The following is a 14,980-nucleotide window of genomic DNA, read 5'->3' on the forward strand; positions in this document are numbered from 1 at the left end:
CGGAGGGGGTGTCTGTGACCTTTCTTTCTGCTTCTGCCTAAATCTTCCCAAAAGTGCTCTCCTCCCCACCCTCCGCTTGCAACCTCCCGCGTTCTCTGCCCCTTTGGCCCGCATGCCTTCCTTTTTTCTCGCTGTCTCGCTTTGCTCCGTTTCTTGTGCCCTTTTGCCTAATGAGATGGAGAAGCTGAAGCAAAGGGACCCGAGATGTTTACACAAGGACTGGACAGGCAGGGAGGGCAGATCCCAGAAAGGTCCGTGAGCTCATGCGTTGAGCGCACACCTGGTGAGGCCAGCCTGGTAGCTGCAGGAAGTGTTTTCAGGTCGAAGGTCCGCCTCTTGGCACCGGCGTGCCCCTGGGCAAGGTCCTTGCTTCCCCCAGGGTCTGTTCCTCAGCCGTGGGACCGGGTGGCAGTCACGGCGTCTGTGATGGCACGGGCAATAGATGAGATGGATCTGTGCCCGGCTCTGCCGCAGGGCGGGGTGATGACCAGCCTCCTGCCCTCACCCACCCCCGCGGACCCCGGGTTGGGTTGTAGAGGCTGAGAAACAGAAAGCCAGTCCTGGTGCCGCGGGCGGGGGGCCCGTAGGTGGTGGGCTGGGGCGGCAGGTTCAGAGGGGCCTTCCTGTCGGGGGAGCTTGTGGTCCCGGCTTGGCGAGGGTGTTGCTGTCTTGGGCCCCCAGCCCCTCAGGCTGAGCAGGTGTCGCTTATGGGACCAAGTGGGCCTGTGAGTTAGGGGGACTCGCGGAGTGCCCCAGTGGGCGAGCGCCTTCACACGTGCCACGTTCCAAGTGACCGAGCGGAAAACGCAGAGAAGGGGGGCTGTGCTGTCAGTTTCCAGCGGGTTACAAACAGGAGAAGCTAACTCGGTAGCCCCAGCCCGCGATGACCGGGGATGCAGGATGCTTTATGGAGCTCGCGGCCAGAGTATGGCCGGGCCGTAGCAGGAACTCGCACTGAGTCACGCTGGGCTGCTCAGAGCCTGGCCTGTGTCTCCAGGTTTCTGTCTCTGCCTCCCGCCCTGGGCGCTCCCACATCTCTGAGCGTGCCGGGTTATCCCCTCATCGTGTGCAGTCAGGGTTCTTCAGAGAAACAGAACCATTAACATGTGCATTTATACGTGTATGGGGAGGGGGGTGCAGGTTAAGGAGTTGGCTCCCACGATTGTGTAGTTGGACATCCAGAATCTGCGGGGTCAACCGGGAGGCTGGGGGCCCAGAGAGGAGTTGCAGTTCGAGTCCGGAGGCAGAATTCTTCCCTCCTTGGGGGACTGTGGTCTTTTTCTCTTCAGGACCTTAACCTGATTGGATGAGGCCCACCCACATTATGGAGGGCAATCTGCTTTGCTCAGAGGCTACTGACTTAAATGGTAATCTCATCTAAAAAATACCTGCACGGAAACGTCTAGAATCAAGTGTGATCAAATACCGGCGACCGAGCCATGTTGACACGAAGAATTTCCCATCAAAGTCTCTGTGTGTGCCTCTGCTATTTTCTGACCTTCTGTCCGGCATTCCCTGTGCTTCTCTCTCTCTGCGTCTGCCTCGGGCCTTCTGTTGAGGACAGGCTTCTTCAGGCTCCCAGGCCAGTCGAGGACACCTGGAGGTCTGCAGGTGCATGATTGATCCGCAGCCACCCGTGAGCCCGTCTGCGTGGCTTGGGCCCTCCTGGAGCTCTTAGCTGGCCCAGGCTGCTGTCTGTGCTGGGTGCTGTTCTGTTCCTGTGTCTCTCTTTCACTGCTAGAATTTCAGGGAAGGGAGAAGGCCTGACTTGCCTAAGTACAGCTTGATGTCCACCTGTGGTCTGGCCACCTGAGGCTGCGCAGCTGTGACTGCGTGTGGCCCGTCCACCCCAAAGGGGGTGTGAGCTAGGCAGGTGCTCCGAAGGGTGTGTGCAGCCGCTGGGAATGCGGCTGGACCGTAGTTACCAAGTAGCTTCTGGAATATCAGCAAACATCAGTAGATGGAACACGTACGATTCCTTACGGGATGTATATCCTCAGTTATGCTCCTCTGCCTTCACCTAATAGTTTAAAATATTGTGAGTTTTGGAACCTGAGCCCTAAAATGCCCGTGTGGCCGTGGCCCCTCACTGCTGCTAAAGTTTTGTCTTGTTCTGTTCTGTTTTTTGTTTTTTTTTCTCCCCCGCTTTTGCCTTTAACGCCCAGAGGATGACGTAGACCTGGAAGCCCTGGTGAACGATGTGAGCGTGTCCCTGGAGAGTCTGTACCCGGCCTGTAGCATGCAGTCAGAGACGGTGCCCCTGCTCCAGAATGGCCAGCACGCCCGCAGCCAGCCGCCACCCTCAGGAACAAGGTCCCTCCAGCCGCAGGCGTCCCCGCGACTGCAGGTGCAGCGCTCACAGCCTGTGCACATCCTCGCTGTCAGGTGGGCCCCGGGGCCTGGAGGGCCTCATCTCCGAGAGCAAGGGAGGGCCGTCGCACAGACACAATAGCGCCCCCTGCTGCGTAGACACGTTCCTTGTCTCTGTGCAGCCCGTGCCCAGAGTGGGGTGGGGTGGGGGGACCTGGGGCAGTGGTGTCCCCTGGGGCTGTCAGACATGTGCCACCTCAGACCCGTGGACGCATTCCATTTGTATTCCTGGAAATACCAGGGCTGGGGGGAGGGGCTCGTGGGAAGCGGGGTGGGGGGTTGGGCTTCCTTGGAGGCGGCAGATCTCGGATTTGGGTGTTGAAGGGTGAGTGGGAGTCGGTGGGCGGTGGGCGGGGAGAAGAGATTTCGTGAGCAGAAGAGAGGATTCTCGTTGTCCCGAGGGGCAAAACTTCCTCCCTTTTTGTATGGCCGCACGACACGGCATCGCGTGTTCTGCGTTTTCCTCACCGAGCCGTCCGTTGATGGCCAACGTGGACAGCACGCTAAGTGAATGAGTCTGTCACAGAAGGACGGTGCCACACGGTTGCACTCACGTGTCGCCTCTAAGGTGGTCGAACTTCTAGACGCAGAGGGTAGGAGTGCTGGATGCCAGGGCCACGGGGAGGGAATCAGGAGATACGGGACTGAGCGTTCAGAGTGTTGGTTTTACAAGACGAGTCAGTCCTAGGATGTCCTGCGGCACGGAGCCCACGCGTGACGGCGCTGCTGTGCAAGGAGGGAAGAGCTTCCGCAGTAGCGACAAAGGCGGAGGGAGCGGTTGCATGCTGTGGGTGATGACAAGCCGGACTGGCGACAGATCGCGTGTGTACTTACGACACACCCAGTCGTTCACGTTAAACACGTACAGCGTTTTGCGTGTCTGTCACGCCTCCACGGGGTGCTTTGCACACAAGATGATCCCGACAGGTGCGGGCCAGATCCCGAAGGCGTCTCTGAGCCCTTCAAGGGGAGAGACGGGGAAAGGATTTGAACAGGCCAGCGAGGAGATGGGGTTGCGGTTCTGGCAGATAATTCTGGCAGCCTGGTGTCGGGGTGGTGGGCTAGACCACGGCTGATTTAGAGGCCGTTTCGAGGACCAGCCTAGAGATGGTGGTGTCCTGACCCCGATGAAGAGGGGGATGGGTGGGAGTTGTCACACCCGGATTTGGGAGGGGGAGGGGCAGAGCACTGAGGGTGTCTGTACCCCATCTCCGGGGCCCGGGAGGTGGGTGGACCGGTGTGGCCGCCGCCCGGTCGCTGTTGGCTCTGGAGGTTTTCAGGTGACAGTGGAGGGATGGGAGCAGGCGAGGGACTGAGGCCAGCCTCCCTGGCTCCCTGCACTTTCGAGTGCAAGGCTATGCGGGGCCCTCCATCTTGGGCCTCGGTCAGGCTGGGGTTCTTCTGGCTGGTGGTTCCTCAGCACTACATCTCCTGGGGATCTCGCTTCCTTTCCTTGGGATGGGGATAGGGCAAGGTGGTCCTCTCTGCTTTCAGAAACTTCTGTGAGGCTCTTTCTGGTCTGACATCCCAGGTCTTCTGCAGCTGGGTAGCCCTCTTGCCAAGGTAGCCTGTTGTGTCTTGGGGAGCTCAGAGCTGTCTGCGGGGGGGTGGGTGTAGCAGCTCTGCGGCCTGCGGTCGGCCGCCTCTCGGCTTCCTGCCTTTCCTCCCCTCCATCGTCCCGGTGTTTATACCTGCCTGTGCTTTCTTGAGCATCAGTCCTGTTCTCTTGGCCCTGTGCAGCTCAGTCTGGAGGGAGACTTTTCTCCATGTGGCTGGGGTCTGGGGTCTCTCAGTCACCCATCCCTGGAAAGGTGGGAGGCCCCTGGGAAGACGGGGTCGCAGCCCCAACAGTGACGGTGCCCAGAGCTGAGTCAGGGCGGAGGATGGCACAGGCAGACCTGGGCCTGTTGGTTGCCCGGGGCCCTTGAGCTAAAGTTTGGGCCGAGCTCAGCCCTGTGCCCTGGGGTTGCCTGTGTTAGGTCCCACGGGGGTGCACGGGGCAGGCGTGCGCCACAGGGCATCTTACTTTTGGATGTGTTTAAAAAATGGGGTGACCAATATGGGATACCCAAAGATTTCTTTTGTAAGTGAGGCTTTATGTTGAGCACTTCCTGTGTATGGTCTCTCTTGAGTCCTCACTTATTAGCCGATACAGTGGCCACCACAACCCTACGAGGCGGGTGATGTCATGGGCCTCATTGCCCAGGTGAGGAAACTGAGGCACTGGGGGATGTGACACGCCCACACCTGGTGAGTAGGGAGTCCGGATGCAAACCCAGGTGGAGGGGTCCTGACCGGCTCAGAACCCACTGGGTATGGTGCTGTGTCTGAGACCCGCAGAGTGGGGTGTGGGGCACAGACAGAGGCAGGTGCAGAGCAGACACTGGGGAAGGAGAAGTGGGCTTCCCGGAAGAGGCTGCGGCTGGGCCGGCTGATCCTGAGGGAGCGGACAGCAGGGAAAGCAGGGGGCGCGTTCTAGCCCAGGCAGGCGACGGAGCCCAGGCCCGGCCGTTCTCGTCCCCGACCCCCAACATCCCTGCATCTTCGCCCCCTTTCCGCGTCTCGCTCCGTAACTGGGCAGGGATGCAGCCTCTGGAGCGGGGACGTTCTCCGGCCTCGTGTAGTGTCCCTCGTTTTGCCGTGGCCAATGCTTGCGCACTGCTGGGAAGCCAACGGGGGACTTTTCTCGTCCTTTTAATTTTTGAGAATAACGTATTGACGTGAAATTCACATCACATAAAATTAATCACTTCAAGTGTCCAATTCAGGGACACCTGAGTGGCTCAGTCGGTTAAGCGTCCGACCCTTGATTTCAGCTCAGGTCATGATCTCACAGATCGTGAGTTCGAGCCCTGCATCGGGCTCTGTGCTGACCGCAAAGAGCCTGCTTGGGATTCTCTCTCTCTCGCTCTCTCTCTCTCTCTCTCTCTCTCTGTCTCACTCTCTCTCTCCCCCCCCTCTCCCCCCCCCCACTTGTACTCTCTCTCAAAAATAAATAAACATTAAAAAATTAAAGTGTACAATTCAGGCGCATTTAGTAGACTCCCCAGCATTGAGCTGCCACCACCTCTACCTAGTTCTGGAATGTTCTCCCTGCACAAGAGGAAACCCATACCCATTAAACAGTGTCACCACACCCCTTCCCACAGCCCCTGGCAACCACCAGTTTGCATGCATTCTGTTGCTACGGATTCACCTGTTCTGGCTACTTCATCAAAAGGGAATCCTACAGGGTGTGACCCCCTTGTGTGTCCAGCCTTGCTGACTTAGCATGATGTCTGTTTTTGTTTTGTTTTGTTTTTTAATAAAGACGAATTTTTGAAAGATCAGTTTTAAGTTCATAGCAAAATTGAGAGAAATTTCTAAATGTCTCCCATGTACCCCCTTGCCCACACATGCACAGCCTCCTGCATTACCCACATTCCCCACCAGGTGGTACCTTTGTCACAGTTGGTGAGCCTGCGTGGACATGTCGTCAGCCAAAGTCCGTGGTTTACCTGAGGGTTCGCTCTTGGTGTTGGACATTGTATGGTTTGGACAAATGTATAATGTATAATGGTACAGTACCATACACTGCCCTAAAAAACACAGCTTTCATTCATTCATTCATTCATTCATTTTGAGAGAGAAAGAGGGTAAAAGTGAGCGAAGGGCAGAGAGAGAGAGAGAGAGAGAGAGAGAGAGAGAGAGAGAGAATCCCATGAGGGGCAGAGAGAAGAGAGGATCACCTGAACTGGGGCTCGAACTCACGAACCGTGAGATCATCACCTAAGCTGAAGTCAGAGCTTAACCGACTGAGCCACCCAGGTGCCCCCCGAACACACCGCTTTTAAAGGTTTTCAGAACAACTCTGTTCAGAGAAGTTTCTGGGAGCTTTAGAGCATCAGAACATTGGCATCTTGTATATGAGTCGGAACAGACTTTTATCCTTGTGCTTCAGGAGAGTCCCCGGTCAGTGGTCGTCGGGGCTCTCCTCCTCCTCTCTTGCTCCGTAGAAGGGACAGCGAGAGAGCCAGGCACTTGACCGTGACAGAGGCTGGTGTGGGAAGAGTGGGATTCACTGACAATGCACATCTGCTTTCTGGGACGTTATGGGGGCGCCTCAGAGGGGCCGCGGCACCCCCCGGCACTGACCCCATTCCCGCCCCAGGAGCGTGCACGCCGTAGATGGGTGCATCCTGGTCCCCGTGGAAAGGCTGGGCGGGCCCCTCCCGCATCAGGATCGCTTGGTAAACAGAGAACCTGTAAAGTGATCGCTGCAGTTCTCTAGTGGCAAAACTCCCAAGAAAGCGAATGGATCGTTAATTTCGTCGCACTGTAAAGGAGTCCAAAAAATTCTTGGAAGACTCCGCCTACAAGGGCTTCTCGAGGCTTATGTCACGGAGGACCAGGGATACTGAGCGGCAGCAGGGCTCACGCCACCGCTCAGGTGGACGTCTGGACAGTGTTGCCCTCCGGAGGACAGGGGCTCCGCTCCCGGGGAAGTCCTGGCAGTGTGGACAGGAAGCCCCCCGCAGGACCGCGGGAAAGCCTCAGCAGTGTGGATAGGAAGCCACCGGTAGGACCCCGGGGGAGCCCCGGCAGTGTGGACGGGAGGACCCCGGGGGAGCCCCGGCAGTGTGGACAGGAAGCCACCGGCAGGACCCCGGGGAAGCCCCGGCAGTGTGGACAGGAAGCCACCGGCAGGACCCCGGGAAGCCCCGGCAGTATGGATGGGAGGACCCCGGGGAAGCCCTGGCAGTGTGGACAGGAAGCCCCGGCAGTGTGGACAGGAAGCCCCCACAGGACCCCGGGAAAGGAAACAGAGGGGGCACTTTGCAGCTGTTTGTCCTTCGACTTTGAACTTTATTCTTCTGGTTTCATAACTGCATCTGATTCGTCACCCTGTGTGTGTTTGGCTTTGCCGTATGACGAGTGGGTTTTGTGTCCTTGGGAGGAAATGCCAACAAGTAGGCCACCTGGTCCTCGCTCCACAGTGGCTATGACGGAAAGACAGGTTTCCGTGTCCTGGGGAGGACGGCTGCTCGCGGCCTTTATTTCCGATTCGGTGCCAACAGCCTTTTTTGTGTAACCAAGCACTCATCCCACAGCCCAGACGAGGACATGGGGGAGCCTCTTCTCATGTTTTCACGTGTCTGGACGAGTGCTGGCTTCAGGGCCATCGAACGTAGCTGTTCTCGTGAAAGCGCTCTTACTCGCAGAACGTCTTCACACTTCAGTGTTCAGGGAACAGAATCCATGAGCTGCTTGGAGAAGACGTCTAGGATGTGTCATGCACAGAGCGTGGTTTTTGTTTTGTTTTGTGTTTTTTAAAGTTTATTTATTTTAAGAGAGACAGAAAGAGAGTGTTGGTGGGGGAGGGGCAGACAGACAGGGACAGGGGATCCGAAGCGGGTTCTGTGCTGACAACAGCGATCCCCACACGGGCTCGAACTCACAGACCGTGAGACCATGACCTGAGCCGAGGTTGGATGCTTGGCGAACTGAGCCCCGCAGGCGCCCCTTGGAGCATTAAATGTCCTCCCTAGCTGTTTAATGGGTGAGGGAATCTGTACCCTTTGAGTCTGAGAATGGGGGAAAAAAACAGAAAGCAAAACTCTTGGTTGTGGTACAATGCACGCAGCCGTTTTTAAGTGCGCCATCTCGTGACGGTGCCTATGCTTCCGTTGTACCTCTAGAACTTGCTCATCCTGCAGAAGCGACACTCTGTCTCCGTGAAACCGTGACTCCCCGTTCCCCTCCCACCAGTCGCTGGCATTTTCCATTGTACTAGCTAGGGGCCTGGAGACCCTAGGTACCTCACAGAAGTAGGATTGTACAAGATCCACCCTTTTGTGACTGGCTGGTTTCACCCAGCACAGTGTCCTCAGGGTTCATCCTGGTTGTCACCGTGCGTCAGAATTCCCTTCCTCGGTCGGGCTCAGTAGTGTCCCCTCATGTGGATAGACCATGTTTTGTTTATCCATTCCCGCATTGGTGGACCCCCCCAGGGGACTGATGTGACCAGTCCCGCTGGGAACACAGGAGTGAGTCCATCTTTAGTTTCCTTGGGTACACCCCCGGACGTGGGACTGCTGGGTCGTGTCGGGGGATGGCAGCTTTTAATGAGCGGTTGTGTCTCTCCTCCCAGACGCCTGCAGGAAGAGGGTGAACAGTTCAGAACCTCGTCTCTGCCGGCCATCCCTAACCCTTTCCCCGAGCTCTGCGGCCCCGGGAGCCCCCCGCTGCTGACGAGGGGCTCCTTACCTCCCAGCCAGGCGGCTGCAAAACAGGTGAGCGTGCGGTCCCGGGTTCGAGTGGCAGGCCACCGGGCTGTGGGATGAGGACAGATGTGCTAGCTCATTGTTTTCAGAAGGGAGGGTAGGGTAATTGTGGGATCTTTTCATTCTTTTCCTCTTGCTACTATATTTTTGCCTTATAAAGCTTTCTGATTCATTGGCCCGAGTTCCATTTGTTAAGTCAGAGATGTATCTACGTGTTTCGGAAGGAGCCTCATAAAAGTGACTAAGAAAACACCTTGGTGCTAAAAAACAAGTTTTATTTCATTCCCTGAAAAGAATTCCCCTGCCACATCATCTTCACTGGCCAGGAACTCTGGATAAGTGAGGTGTTCCTCAGGTACCTGAACTTGAGCGTAGTTGAAGGCTTTCCGTATTATATTCCTGATCTGGAATATGATCTGTGCAAGGCAGAAAAACTTTGACCCAGGAGATGACAGCCACCTGTTTAAACTAACAGGTTTCTGCCTTAAAAGTAGCACCGTGAGCTGGGTATCATATAGCCATTGTCCTCTGAGAGGAAGCTTCAATAACTTACCCAGCGTTGCATCGTCAGTGGTCAGCTTGTCAGAGAAACAGGCTGGTGGCTCCGCCCATCCAGGTTGGCATGGCCTGGGCCACAGTGGGTTGCAGGCCTGGGAGGGAGACCCAGTGATGCTATACTGTGTGTGTGTGTGTGTGTGTGTGTGTGTGTGTGTTGGGGGGGACGTAAATATCATGATGACAGTAACCTCTAACGTTCACGGAGTGATCCCTGTATGCCAGCTGTTGTTCTAAGTAGTTTCCATGTTTATTTGTTCACTTACTCCTCAGAACACCCCTAAGAGTCAGGTACAAATGTTTTCCGTTTTCAGTTGGAAACTAAAACCCAGCTGTAATTGTTGGGGCTGGGCGGGACCCCAGTGTGTGTGGTGGGGCTGGGCATGAACCCCCAGTGTGAGCAGTGAGGCTGGCTTGGAGCTGACGTCAGGATCCAGAACTTCTGATTTTAGCCATTACACCAAGTGTCTCCTGGGATCTTGATAATCTTTCTTTGCACCAAGTGTATTCAAGAAGTTTCTTTGCCTCCTAGAATCACGCTCTTTTATTCTGTCTGCACTGTCCTACCTTTGCTGCCCTCAAGCGTGATAGCCACCCCACCCCCCACCCCCACCCCCCGTGCTCTGCACACCCACCCACCCCGTGCCACCACCACGCAAAGGCCTGCCCTCTCAGGTCTCAGGCTCCCTCGCCAGCTCCTGAGTCCTGACCTCACGCCTCCAGGGTGGGTTGCGGGGTCCCGCCATCAACACTCAGGAGGTGAGGTAAGTGTCCCTGTCCCAGAGTCAGCGCTGGCCGGCTGACGGGGCTGCGACTCCTCGTCACATGCCTCCAGGACATCTGGGACGTCTGCCCCACCGGTGACCTTCTGCTTCAAATAAGGGTCTAGACAGGCTGTCTGTGGATTGGTCACCCAGCTTGTTTACAGCGTCACCCGTCCTAAAATAAGACCGGGAAAATTTTTTCTGGCTCCCGCCGCAGTTGGCAAGAAAGCAGGCCTCCACCCCCACGGGCTGTCCAACTCTCAGCAGAATCCGGAAACTCGGAAATTTTGCCTGCTGTTTTTCTCGGGATCAGAGTGTCTGCACTGGTGTCTGTCTCTGTCGCCCGGTTCCCTCCGGCTGGCTGGCCCAGCAGACACGGGAAGGATGCTTCACACTCTGCTGTACTGGTGGGAAGTCCATGCTCCTCGTGTTGGAACCGGCCCAGGGGGACGCAGCCCATCCCCACCCCAGGTTCTGACCTTCGCTGTCGGAGCCCCGTGGCGTGGGCACCGACACCGCGGTCACCCCGAAGGCTAGAGATGCTGCACACACAGCCTCTTGGTCCCAGACGGTGAGGGCATCGCTGCCTACAGTCAAAGTCAAAGGCGTTTGGGCCCCTTCTCCCCACTTGCCTCGAGGGGAAGGGATGCTTGGTGATCCAGCTCCTTTCACACGAAGTCAGAGGGAGCAGCTGGATCCTGTCCAGCCGGGCTCTTCCGAAGTCCTTATAAACAGGAGGCCCCATCACATTGCCTCGTTGGCTGAGCACGGCGTGGCCAGCGTGGGAAAAGAAGAGAGCCGATTGCCCCTTCGGGACAGCGAGGCAGTCCGAAGCAGCCTCTACCTGTCCCCGAGTCAGAGGTTTGAACAGCCGTGCGGAAGGGAAACCCATCCTGCCCGAGGTACTGTGGCTACGCTGTTCCACACTGTTCTTCCAACATCCCGGCAGCCTGCCTTCACCTTCCCTTTCCAGCGACCCTTGCCAGATGCTTGGGGGCAGGAGCGTCAGGTGTAGTGTCCCTGCACCCAGCTCCGGAGAGCGAGTGCCGTGATGTGGGCTGGGTGCTGTCTGCTGCATGGGCGTCCCACCCACCGTGGTGCGGGGGGCGCCCACCTGGTGCGCAAGACCCCTGCCTGGCGGGACAGCCCCTGTGGCTGCATGCAGGACCCTGGGACAGACAGCTGGGGGGCGGTAGGCACGCTGATGAGGTCGCAGGCTCCTGGGGGTGTCGTTCTGTCGCCTGCCCGGTGGGGTTCCTCCGGAGACATGCAAGCTGCGGGCTGGTTACCCCGCGGGGGTGGGGGAGGCAGCCGGGTTCTCCACTCAGAGGAGGGCACAGAGAATTCAGCCAGGGGCTGTCCCCGGGGTAGAGGAGCCTTTAGCCACAACACTCTGGGGGCATTTCTGACCCCCCCCGTGCTCGAACTTCAGCTGTCACCTTTGAGCCCTGCTGCGTCCAGACCCTGAAGCTGGAAAGCCCTCGGGGAGCTTAGTGTCATATCATCAGGTGAAGGTGATGGAGTAGGTGGCAGTGATGAACCAGAGGAAGTCATTCCTCTGCCAGGAAGGATCGGGAACTCTCAGCAGCATCCCGGGGGTGCAGACGCCCCTGGTCAGGCCGTGGAGGTCCTCCCACGCTGACCCTGTCAGGGTCTGTGTCTTCCCTGTGGCCGGTCCTCGCCTGAGCTGGCCCACGTCTGCATAGTCGGGGCGATGCTGTGGACTCTGTGTGTGTGGCACCCCACCCCCCCAGTCCACATTGCAGCCCTGCCCCCACCAGGATAGCGCGGGGGGAGGGGGGCGCTTTCGGGAGATAGGCGGGTTTAGATGAGGGCGTGGACTGGGGCCCCCACGGTGGGACCAGTGCCCTTATGGGACAAGCAAGCAGTGCACGACTTCTGTCTGCTGCAGGTGGTAGGGAGAAGGTGGCCGTCTAGGGGCCAGGAAAGGGCTCCCAGCAGAACCCCACCCTGCCTGGTCTCAGACTCTTGGGAACTGTGAGGAGTCTGTGCTGTGCGAACCCACGGCTGGAGCCAGTGGAGACTGGAGAGTCCTGGAGTTTCTCGTGAGCGTCCTCGCACCCCCACCCCCTCTGCCACCAGAAGCCTTAAAACCGTGTAGATGAGACTTCACTGTGTGGGGACCAGCCCCTGACAGTCGCTGTTCCTTCCTGCCAGCTCTGCTTCCCGGCCTAGATCTGGGGTCCTGACAGGCTGTCTGCCGCCCCCATGTTGGCCCCCTGGCTTTCACCATAAAGGGGCGGAGGACCCACCGCTGCCGACCCGCCCGCCGTGCACCACTGCCCACAGAAGCAGCACAGGACAGGTGACCTCGGCCCCACCCCGGCTCCATACCCACACCTGCCTCCGCCTGCTCCCAGACCTGACCCGTGTGAGCCGCTCACCGTCGAGTCAGCAGCCTGGCCGATGTTGGGAGTCGCTGGGAATGTCTCCTGCATCTGGAGCCCGTGAGCCCAGTGCACCTCCGAACCCCAGTGACAGTGACGTCTGTGCCTCCTGTGTGGGTCCTCCCAGGCTAGTGAGTCCTCTAGGGATCATCTTAAGACGCCCGCTTGTCAGGTTTTCTGCTTGTTTGATTGCGTTACGTGAATTTTAAAGCAGTGACATTTGGTTTCTTTGTTAATATCTTAAACCAGAGTCTAGTGATTTTCATTTAGCTTTATGGCTTCACCAGTAAGGAGGCGTATTTGTTCATGGACGTATTTGTTCATGGACAGTAAAGTGAAATCATGAAGTGTGGTTCGTGTTGGAAGAAATAACCCTTTACTCCATGAGAGTCTAGTACCCGTGGCTGTGGTTTTACGTGGAGTCTTTCCAGTTTATTATAGAGATGAGTGAATCTTGTTTGAAGGTACGGCTTCTGTGAAGGACATCATTCTGTCGTTTTGGTGACAACAAATAATTTATCTGAATGACTTAATTAAACTGTTTAGTAACGTCTCATCCAACATTTACCAGAGTTGCAGAGGCCGAAGAAAATCTTTGAGTGATAACATTCTGTCCCCTAGAGGGTCGTGAAACTTGGTCAATATCCGGAAAGTGACATTTTGCAGTAAAAAATCAACAAGGGCATTTTTAACTGCTTGGTGACTCATTTGGAAAAGACAGGCCATTGTGTGGAGAAGGGCGATTGTTACAGCAAAGATCATGAGCCGTGAGACTGAGCCTTACGCCTGAATCGCATCCTACGGTCTAGACGGTGTCTCCAGGCTTCTTTGACGACATTCTCTTTGCTCTCGGTGCCCTGTGGACCGGGAGAACATTGGTCCTTCTTTGTGTCTTGATAAGTCAAGTGCATCAGACCCATTGCAGTCTTCTCCCCGAGCCATGCCTGTTTTGTGTCTGTCCGTAGCTTGGTGCAGCGTGCATTTATCTGACAGCACCTCTTGAGTGCCTGCTGCGTGCCTGGCTCAGTACCAGTGACGAGGGTCCAACAGGGTGCAGTGCCCGCCCTGTGCCCTGCAGAGGCCAAGGGCATCTCCTTGAGCTTCAGCCAGAGCCCAGGAACCAGAGAGAGGCACAGTGCCCTTGGCCTGATGGGAGATGGCTCGTCTTCCTGGCCAGGCCATCTGAGTTGAGGATGTGACCATCAATGTGCCTGGAGCCAGCCTGCAGGTGCAGGGGCTGGAGGGGAGCCTGGCCCAGGTCCCAGGTGATCAGAGGTGAACCCCTCCCTTCAAGGGACACTGGTAGGTGTGTTCGCGCTCCCTGCCGCGGCCTCAGCCCCAGCCCGCAGCCACCGCCCGTCTCCATTGCACTAGAACGTCGTGGGAGAGAGGTTAGTGCAGACACTGCTGTCCTCCTGGGGTGCTGGGTGAGGATCCCCCAGCCCTCATGGGGAAGCCTTGTGTACTCGGGGACAGCTGACCCCAGCTGTCCAGAGGCCCGGCCCCTTACTGGATTGATGACCCCCGATCCAATTGGAGAGAGACTCAGAAGGATAGGGTGTGGGGCAGAGAAGGCCTGCGTAGGTGAAAATCCTGCTCCAGTTGCAGGGTCAGTGTGACTTCCCCGGGAAAGCGGGTCTCTCGGGACTGTTCCTGAGCAACACTGGTGGGTGTGGGTGTCTCCTGATCGATCCCCCTGGGCGCAGAGGCCAGAGGTCACGCAGGGTGTCGTGCCCCTCGGGAGAGCGCGTTGCCCAGGCACCCCTGCAGGGCCACTGGCTCGAATGGAGGTGCCCTCACCCCTTCCAGGCTGTGTAGGGAGGTGGCTCCTGCCACCAGCCCCAGGGCAGACCCCAGCCCTTCTCTTGGGTCCTCGGTCTCAGAGGCCGGTAGCAAGTAGCTCTGGAAATGAGTGCTTTGTGTGAACTGACAACTGAAAATCTGAGAACCAGGAATGCACACAGATCCTGCAGGGAATCCGTAAAGTGGCGACGGCCGCGTTAGATTCCTTTAGGGATGGAACTCCTTTAAGGGTGTGCCCATAAGAGGGTCACGGGAGAGCCTAAGAAACAGCTTCTCTGCACTCCGGGATGGACCAGGGGGAGGCCTCCAGTGCCTCGGGGGACACTGGACTGGCTGCCACATGTGGGTCCTGAGAGACTCCACCGGGAAGACCTTGTCTGTGTTTTCTGGCGCCTGTCTCATGGTGGTTACCGCACAGTTAATTCTCACACCCCTCATGTACGCAGAGAGCCTGCTTGGGATCCTCTTTCTCTCTCTCTCTCTGCCCCTCCTCTGCCCCCCCACCTCAAAAATAAAGAGCATACAAAAGAAACCTACTTAAAAAGGTTTTGAATAAGAAGTATTGGCAGGTCGGTGCATGTTCCAGAACAGCCCTCATTGCGCCGCGGTTAGAGCAAGACAGGAAGCTCATATTCCACGTAAGCAGGAGCCTCTGCTCGACTGCAGCCATCGGAGAGAACGGCCTCTCCAAGCAGGAGGCTCCGTTCCTTCGTGGAAGCTACCCCTCCTCTGGTGGGCCGGCCCTGAGGTGGGGGCTGTCACGTGCCTGGGACAGAGGAGGCCGCTGGAGAGGCCGCCAGACCCCGCAGCTCTGACA

General features: G+C 57.3%; 1 protein-coding gene across 8 annotated transcripts in view; it reads left to right on the forward strand.

Moving 5' to 3' along the window:
* Positions 1 to 14,980, forward strand: part of GRB10 (growth factor receptor bound protein 10) — a 183,395-nt gene that overhangs the window by 113,313 nt on the left and 55,102 nt on the right. For 6 of the 8 annotated variants that reach the window (XM_058725529.1, XM_058725533.1, XM_058725532.1 and 3 more), the window contains 2 exons: positions 2,166 to 2,385; positions 8,501 to 8,642. In XM_058725529.1, the coding sequence (XP_058581512.1) occupies positions 2,166 to 2,385; positions 8,501 to 8,642 (362 nt within the window). The remainder of the gene's footprint in view (positions 1 to 2,165; positions 2,386 to 8,500; positions 8,643 to 14,980) is intronic. The other 2 variants (XM_058725536.1, XM_058725535.1) reach the window with 1 other exon arrangement.

This window comes from Neofelis nebulosa, chromosome 4, assembly GCF_028018385.1.
Source record: "Neofelis nebulosa isolate mNeoNeb1 chromosome 4, mNeoNeb1.pri, whole genome shotgun sequence".
NCBI classification, from domain to species: Eukaryota; Metazoa; Chordata; class Mammalia; order Carnivora; family Felidae; genus Neofelis; species Neofelis nebulosa.